The 9,316-nt window shown below is 40.5% G+C and overlaps 1 protein-coding gene across 1 annotated transcript; it reads left to right on the top strand.

The window, feature by feature from the left end:
* Positions 1-476: 476 nt before the first annotated feature.
* On the top strand, positions 477-4,630 carry spry2 (sprouty RTK signaling antagonist 2). The gene is made up of 2 exons (XM_060860933.1): positions 477-717; positions 2,587-4,630. The coding sequence occupies exon 2, from the start codon at positions 2,645-2,647 to the stop codon at positions 3,644-3,646; it is 1,002 nt and encodes a 333-aa protein (XP_060716916.1). The 5' UTR covers positions 477-717; positions 2,587-2,644; the 3' UTR covers positions 3,647-4,630.
* Positions 4,631-9,316: the final 4,686 nt, after the last annotated feature.

Here is a 9,316-nt window from a genome sequence, read left to right on the forward strand (position 1 = left end):
CACACGCGCGCGCGCATACACACATACACACACACACACACGCAGATACACACACATACACATGCACACACACACACACACACGCGCATACACACATACACACACACACACGCAGATACACACACATACACACGCACACGCACACACACATACACATACACGCACACACACACACACACACACACGGCTCAGTGTTTGAATGGAAGTGCCAGATTGGATGTTGTTAATATTTTACTAATGCAAATAGCTATGCATTGCTTAATGTAATTATTATTGTTTAGAAATAAGTTATTATTTGTAACTTTGTTGTTGTTATTTGGGTAAAAGTTGTGTATAATTTTTCTGCCGATTCACGCGTGTTTTCTGGTGAAGTGGCAACCCACCGTGCCTGTGCGCGCGCGGACCGGATGCGTTACATCCTGCGGGACAAAGAGCTGCTCTGTTTCCACTTCGCATACACACACGCATACGCACACGCGCGCGCCTGAATGTACGCACGCGTGCGCGCGTGGAGCAGCTTCAGTTTGGCTCGTGCACTTGGACTTGAGGCGCCATTTCTGACTTTTTACAGCTTCAGAGTTTTTAAATAAAAAGTGATTAAAACTATGAGGACATCTATTTATTCTCCTTTGTGCTAGAGGATGTACTGAGATCTCTACATCGGACACACACACACACACACACACACACACAGGGGCTCGGAGTGTTGACATTACGGTGAGTTTTTAAGCTTATCATTTAAGCAATTATTCTGTGGAGCTCAGTGATAAAGTGTAAATAAATGGAAGCTTTTCTGTTACTTAACATCAACATTAACATTCATGTTGTTTTAATCTTTAAGACTTTTACAGAATAGCTTGTGTGTGTGTGTGTGTCTGTGTGTGTGTATGTGTGTTTGTATGTGTGTATGTGTGTGTGTGTTTGTGTGTGTATGTGTGTTTGTATGTGTGTACAGTATGTGTGTGTGTGTGTGTGTGAAGTTGCGAATGTGAGCAGTTAAGAGTTTGTATTCATGCACAAGTCGCAGTGCATTATGGGTATTATGGTTTTAATGGATATGGAGATTTTACATGCAGCAAAACAAACATTAAGCTCCATTCAGTGGACCTTTTGACTTTGTCTAACTATTTATATGTCTGTCTTTCTGTCCGTCTAACTGTCTGTCTGACTGTTTTTCTGCCTGTCTAACTGTCTGTCTTCCTCTCTGTCTGTTTGTCTATGTGTGTCTCCATTTTTCTCTGTATTTGTCTGTCAGTCTTTCTGTGTGTGTTTGTCCGTCTTTCTTTTAATCTGTCTCTGTCTGTCTGGATATCGATGACTATTATGTGATGTCACAATTGTACTGCAGATATTCTCCCCTCCTCGTAGCTTCAGGGTCGAGAGTTCAAATTTAAGCTTACGTTACTGTCTGTCCAGAGTTTCACATGTTCACAAAGATTGTGTATTAAAACCTACACACTTCAGGCCTTAACTGGAGCAGGGTAGCAAGTGACATCTAACCTAGTGAGTAAATAATAACGTAGCAAGTGAAAGCATACATGATGACAGGTAGCATAATGAGGAAAATTTAGCCTAGCATGTAACATCAACAACAAGTGAAAAGTAACAAAGCAAGTGAAAGCTAACCAAGAAAAAGGTAGCTGAACTATGTGAGTAAATGTAAAATAGTGAATTCAAGTTAAGTTAGTGAGTGAAAGATAATCTAGTGAGTAACAGCAAACCTGACAAGAGACTTCTAACCCAGCTAATGAAAGCTATTGTAGTGAGTTAAAGGTAACCTTGCAAGTGACATCTAAACTAAACTAGAGCGTGAAATATAACCTAATGAGTTAAAGGAAAAATAGTGAATGAAAGATGCATGAAAGATAAACTTGCGTGTGAAAGATAACCTAATGACTGTAAGATAACCTAGCAAGTGAAAGGTTACTGAAAGATAACTGAAAAGCCACAAGCAGAGTTACTGCTGTGTAAATTGGCTGGTTTTAAAGTTTTTGTGTAAAAAAAACATTGTTAGCAGGTGAAGCTTGAAAGAGTGAGCCATTAATGACATGAAAGAGAAGGTCACCAGCTTATTTCTGCACAAAGAGTCGTGTGTGTGTGTGTGTGTGTGTGTGAGCGCACATGCACTATTTGCATTGATTTGTTTATTAGCCTCTTCTGTTGGCTTTAGTTCATGCAGACATTTTTCAAAATTTCCACTAATTCTGCGCTTGTACAGTGAAAACTTCACCCTCAGCAATTCTACACATAAATACAGTCTCTGCCTACTTCCAGATCTTAAAGGATCTAAATTGCCTCGATGTTTTAAGAGTGTGTACCTCTGTAAATATTGTCAATGACTGCCTGCTTTCAATCTTTTTACTTTTTTCCGCATGTTAAACATTGCACACTGCAGTTAATACTTTTCTGGCTACTTGCTACTTCTGGCCTTATGCTGGAGCTGAAGGTGTTAGTGAAACAGGTAGCAAGGAAGCTTTTCACATTTACATCCACATGCTGATTAGGCATATTCTGTTGGCTGGAGTCATGCAGATTTGCATATACAGGGAAGTTGACAACCTATTTATCACTCTGTTTTCCCTGCAGGACTTTCAGATGTGTTCACTTCGATTCAGAGAACTTTACTTTCCCTTATTGAGCGACTATGGAGCCGAGAGCTCAGGACAGCGGCAGTGGCCTTCTCTCCCTGCAAAAGATCCAAGCTGTCCACTCCTGCAATGAGTACACTGAGAGTCCTTCCACCTGGCCCCACACACAGATCTCTGACTCTGCCCCTGATGAAGGTCCTGTGCCAGGTAGAGACGATCACACTCAGGATTCTTCACATTCGCTTCAAAGTGCTCAGAGGTCTACTGACACCGGGCAACCTTCAGAGCAAGAGACTGTGGGACACAAAGGTGAAACTGTAGAAAAGGAACAGCCAGAGAATGACAAAGAGGAAGTGCAGAAGGGAATCTGTGTGATATCCACTCAGGAGATAAGCCTTCTGGGAAATTTGGGCAAAAATTTGACAACGGTAAAGGAACAACCGAGGAGCTTCGGACCGAAAAAGGAGGCGTTGGAGGTGGGTGAAAGTTTTATCTTAGAGCAGTGGAGTCTGGAAAGTGTAGGCAAACTAGATGTGGCAATACAGGAGCAGCCCAAGAGCTGCAACTCAAAACACGAAGAGATGAATCTGCTAGGAAATGCTTCCACGGATCAAAAGAATTTAAAATTGGAATCAAAACAGGAAACAACAAAGAAACTCAACAGGAAGCACCCAAGCCCATGTGATCACTGCAGCCGCTGCAAGTGCAGGGATTGTGCCGCTGAGACACCCCTTCCGGCCTGCTGGCTGTGTGGGCGTCGATGCCTGTGCTCGGCAGAGGCCCTGGTGGAGTATACTACTTGTGTTTGCTGCCTCAAAGCACTGCTCTACCACTGTTCCAACGATGATGAGGATTCCAATGCAGATGCTCCGTTTTCCTGCCGTGAGTCCGGGAGGTGTACACGATGGAGTTCGGCGGTAGCTATGGCATTCTTCCTGCCCTGCATGCTGTGTTACGCCCCTGCCCGAGGCTGCCTGGCACTCTGTCAACTCTGCTATGCCCATACCCACCGGACTGGCTGCAGGTGCACAAGTCAACCTGTGAACCATGTTTTATGATTTGTTTTCTTTCTTTAGGCACTGATGTTTGTTTCTACTGTGTTTGTTGCTTGTGTGTTCTTTTTTTAATAATAGGATGTGGCAAGCAATGACTAGTAGTTTTTATTCAGACTCATTGTTTTTAGTTCTAACTTATTATTTTTATCATTCAGTTTTTCAAATTTTGAGGTTGTGACTATCAACATTTTACTTTCAACACTGTAGTCCAGGAAATGTGGCAAAGTGGGAAATGGACTGGTTCTATATTTTTGTTTGCATTGTTGTGGGATTTTAACAGGCAGAAACATGTTTGTTTCTTAAATGTATGTTGTTGTCATGTTCATTTGTTAGACACATGTAGTACAGATGTAGTTTTAACACTGTAGATGAAAAAAAAAACAGAAGAAAGCAGTGATTTCACTTAGAAATTTCCTTTGACTAATGACAATGAATATGATTATTTTTAACTCAGGAATTAGATTTTTTATTTTTTTTTGCTAAGTCAGAATTGCCACCTTTATTAATATATATTGATATAACCTATAATAACACTTATTACACTTTTTAAAGTAGTAATTTGATGAGTTCCTCAAAGGTGGTTTTATTTTTATACATTTGAGTTGTTAAAAAGTGTCATGTCCTACCTGCAGACCTCAACAGATCTTTATATATATAAACATGTATGGTGCATTTATTAGTGCTGTACATGCATTTCAAACATGTTTGCTTTAAATGGTTTGAATTATCCTTGGAGCAATACTTGTAAAATTGTACAGTGAAAAAATTATGATGTCATTTTTAATTTTCTTGGTATAAAGGATATTTATTTTAAATTTTTATTACACAAGCAAATATTTATTTTTCCAACGGCACCTAACATGCTAACACTGGGAAGTATAAATGCTGTAAATAATGCAAATAAGACTGCCATGTGTGACGCTTATATTCATTATGAGGTAGAAAATATATTAATGCTGTTGAAATTAAACAAGGTATTGTGGAGTATTTCTGTAGCTTTTTTGTTGCTAAGATCGACTCTTGGGTCATGTTTCAGAGGGCAGACGAGCCGATAGAGAGAACAACTGGTACACACACAACCTCACATATGAAGAACTGGTTTGATTCATAACTAGGTAGTCATAAACTAACTCAAAAAATTCATGTGATTTATAGGATATAAATTCTATGTTGTGTCTTTTATGATTGACAGGAATCATCAGGTCATAGTCTCAATGCTGTGTGAGCTACTACTTAAATTATCATCAGTCAGTAAGGAGACTGCAAATCAACCTTTCTGGTTTTAGTTAAAACATTTAGCACATCTACGGTTCACCTACAGTCATATCTTCAGAAATTTCTAGTAGAGATTCACAAGAATAACACAGTTTTTATAGGAAATTATAGTGGGGTGGTGTGATTTGTAATTAGCACTCCATCTGGTTTATTACTTTTATACCACATGAATTTCACAGCTATTACAATGTAATATTAATTAAAGGCCAACACATTATGCATTGTACTCATTTATAGACCATTTCAGTGTGTTCTCGCTATTCCTTGGACATATCTGCTTGGCAGTAAACAGTGTTTAATACTATAGCAAAGAATCATAATCTATGTGAATGCAAAATTAGTATGTTCTTCAATTGTTCCTTCAGGTCACAGATATGGAAGTTAATCCTTGTCTTACAGATATTGTTTCATGGAAAAAAGAAATGTCGGTTTTAGACACTGTTTGATTTGCTTCAGCTACATTAATAAACAGCAACCATAACACCCACATTATAGAAGCAAATATTTCACACCTTGCAAAAGTGTAAGAAATTACATCCAAAACTATGACATGCTTTCAGTGGTTTCATGGTGTAACCATTTGCCAACAGCAATCACGTAATGAGCAGCTAAAGTCTCTTCAGTTAAGACCACAGAAAAAAAGCTGTTTTCTCACATTATCGTTTAAAGGATCCAGTAATGATAAACAGTGATTAATAATTTATTGCTAATATAATACGAATATGTCAAATTTGTTCAGTTCTCTTTCATAGATTTATACCTTACAAGATAATCATATTGTTTTGACAGTTTCACATATAAAAATGGTTCAACTGTAAGTGTTTTTCTAGGCTGTTTATAGCTGTAAATGTATTTGAGAACATTCCACAAAAATGTTTCCTGTTCTCTCTTTCATTATAGCTGCTATAAACAGTCATGATGTCACTTTGATCTCTCTCTTTAAGTTCATAAGACAGAAGAAATCAAGCTTGTCATGTTAACATTAAATCGTTAAAAATCCTTGTCTTGAAGATGTCTTCAAAAACATCTTTAGATCAATCCAAAGATTATGACTGCTCCAAAGCACCAACACTGAAGAATCCTTCAATAAATGATAAATAGACAACTTCCCCATATCAACATACTATCATTATTATTTTATCGGGTGCCTGTGAATGAGTTGTTACTATAGAATTGATAGTGTATTAGACCAAGCAGATTAATGTAAATGCTGTATGTAGCTTTTTGCTGCTGTAAGAAATTAAAATTGATTAACTTGCGAAGGATAGACAAGTGGGTCAGAGCATCTACAATATGGTAGGGCTTGAGGGGTATTTCCAGTACATAGTGGATATTACCTACCAAAAGTGGGCCAAGAAAGGACAAACGGTGAACCAGTGACATGGTCATTGATTGAAGGAAAGGCTAGCCTGTCTGGTTCAACTCCCGGGGATGATAGAAAGTTGTCCGACCAAACAGTGCATTGTATCCAGTCAGAGTTTCAAGTCAAGTCAAGTCAAGTTAAATAAAGAAGCTTTTACTGTCATTTCAACCATATATACTGTAGCTGTTGCAGTACACAGTGAAATAAGACAACGTTTCACCAGGACCAGAGTGCTACATAAAACAAAGACAGAGCTAAGGACTTAGTAAATAGTCCTAAACACATAAAGTGTATCTGTGTAACCTGGTGCAAACAGTGCAGGACAAGACAAACAAGACAGACAAGACAGTGCAGACAAAAGACAGTGCAGACAAAAAATGACAAAACAATACACAAAAGACAATAAACAGAGTGGAGAGTGGTCGCTCTGTGCTCTCTGGAAGTCAACAACCATCTCTTTAGTTTTATCAACATTCAGAGACAGGTTGTTGGCTCTACACCAGGCAGTTAGCTGTTGCACCCCCTCTCTGTATGCTGTCCCGTCGTTCTTGCTGATGAGACCCACCACGGTCACGTCATCGGCGAACTTGATAACATGGTTCGATCTGTGCATTGCTGCACAGTCGTAAGTCAGCAGAGTGAACAGCAGTGGACTCCAGTGCTCATTGTGGTGGTGCTGGAGATGATGTTCCCAATCCGGACTGACTGAGGTCTCCCAGTCAGGAAGTCCAGGGTCCAGTTTCAGAGGGCGATGTTCAGTCCCAGCAGGCTCAGATTCCCAATCAGGTGCTGAGGGATGATTGTATGGAATGCTGAACTAAAGCCTAAGAACAGCATTCATACGTACGTGTCTTTATTGTCCAGGTGGGTGAGGGCTAAATGAAGGGCCATGGCAATGGCATCATCCGTGGAGCGGTTTGGACGATACGCAATGTATGTGCCTCATGAGGAGCTTCTTGAAGCACTTCATAACAATGGGTGTGAGTGCGATGGGACTATAGTCATTAAGGCAGGTCACTGTAGACTTCTTTGGGGCAGGGACAATGGTGGTTGTCTTGAGGCACGTAGGAACAACAGCGCTGCTCAGGTAAATGTTGAAGATGTCACTGAAGACATCCGCTAGCTGTTCTGATCACCCTGCCAGGAATATTGTCTGGTCCAGCAGCCTTCTGTGGGTTATCTCTGCATTGAGTTCTCCTCACATCGGCCGTGGATAGACAGAGCATAGAAGTCATTCAGTGCATCTGGGAGGGAGGCACCACTATCACAGGCAGTTGAAGCTGTCTTGTAGTTCTTGATCGCCTGAACATTCTGCAGATCGTCCCATAGAGCTCACATAGCGCCTCTTTAGCATTAGCGCTGGGGTGAATGTAAACTCTGACAACGAAAACCGTGGTGAATTCCCATGGTATATAAAATGGCCTGCATCTAACAGTCAGAAACTGAAGCTCAGCAATAAGCAGTAACTAGAAACAAGCACAGTTCTTGCACCATTCTGTGTTGATGTACAGTAAACACCACCACCGCGAGCCTTACTGCACAGAGCTGCATTTCTGTCGGCACAAAATGAGGGTGAGCACGTCTAGCTGGATGGCGGCGTCTGGAACTCTGTTGCTGAGCCACGTCTCCGTGAAAACAAAGACGCAGCAGTTTCTAAACTCTTGCCGTGTAGTGCGTTCGAGTCGGATGTAGTCCAGATTATTGTCCAGGGAGCAAACATTGGAAAGTAGAATGTACAGGAGAGCAAGTACATCAGCGATTTTTGGATTTTATTAGTTTCTGGCGGTTGTATACTTGAACACGGATGTCTCTGTTGTCCATGTACTAGTAATAGTTGTTATAAAAACATAAATAAAACCAATAAAAAATGTAAATAGCACCATATTGATTCCGAACTGGCCTCTGCATGCTACTGCCGTGCCGCCATCTTAGATGTATCAACCACCGAAAGCTACTACAATGTCTTCATGAGCATCAGAACAAGACCACAGAGCAATAAAGGAAGGAGGCCTGATCTGATAAATCATTTTTTCTTCATGTTGAAGACCTGGGAGGAGTTGGCACAATAATGGGATAGGAAGAAGGCAAGCTGTCAAAAAGAAACTGTTGCTCTCTGTAATGTTCTGCTGGGAAACCTTAGCCCTGGCATTCAGGCTGATGTTGCTTTGACATGTACCACCTACCTAAATATTGTTGCAGACCAAATACCCCCCTCCGTGGCAATGTTATTTTCTAATGGCAGTGACCTCTTTCATCAGAATAATGTGCCCTGCCACACTGCAAATATTATTCAGGAATTGTTTAAAGAAAATGATAGAGTTCAGGGTATTGACTTTGATTTCCCGAGAATCTGATCAAGCATCTGAGGTATATGATAGACAAACAAGTCTGATACTCCACCTCACAATAAAAACTCCACCTCACAATGTACAGGACATAAAGGTTTTAATGACCGACAGATACCACAGCATAAGTTCAGAAGTCTTTCAGAAAACATGTTTTGACCTGTCTAGTCGGGAACAAGGTAGAATTACAGAATTAAACAGATGGATTTATTGTTATGGCTGATTGGTGTATGTCTGTATGTTGATTTATCGCTGATATTTCATTTCATTTCCATTTCATTTCTAGCATTTGGCAGACATTCTTATCCAGAGCGACGTACATTATCTCATTTTTATATAACTGAGCAACTGAGGGTTAAGGGTCTTGCTCAGTGGCCCAACAGTGGCAGCTTGGTGGACCTGGGATCGCACTCACAACCTTCTGATTGGTCGCCCAACACCTTGACCACTAGGCTACCACATGCCTCACTTGATACTGTTGATGGCAAGTTGAATGCAGCACTTTATCAGAAAATACTGTCAGACGATTTGCATTCTACAGCATGAAAGCTGCACATGGGACGATCTCGGATGTGACAGTGATCTAAAGCGCAAGACAAGGTTTGACCCTCCAATGGCATTTTGCCAAGGAGAATGGGCAGCTCTACCACCTGAGAGAATTAAGGACCTCATGCACAGTGATTACAAAAG

Source organism: Tachysurus vachellii, chromosome 24, assembly GCF_030014155.1.
Source record: "Tachysurus vachellii isolate PV-2020 chromosome 24, HZAU_Pvac_v1, whole genome shotgun sequence".
Lineage (NCBI taxonomy): Eukaryota > Metazoa > Chordata > Actinopteri > Siluriformes > Bagridae > Tachysurus > Tachysurus vachellii.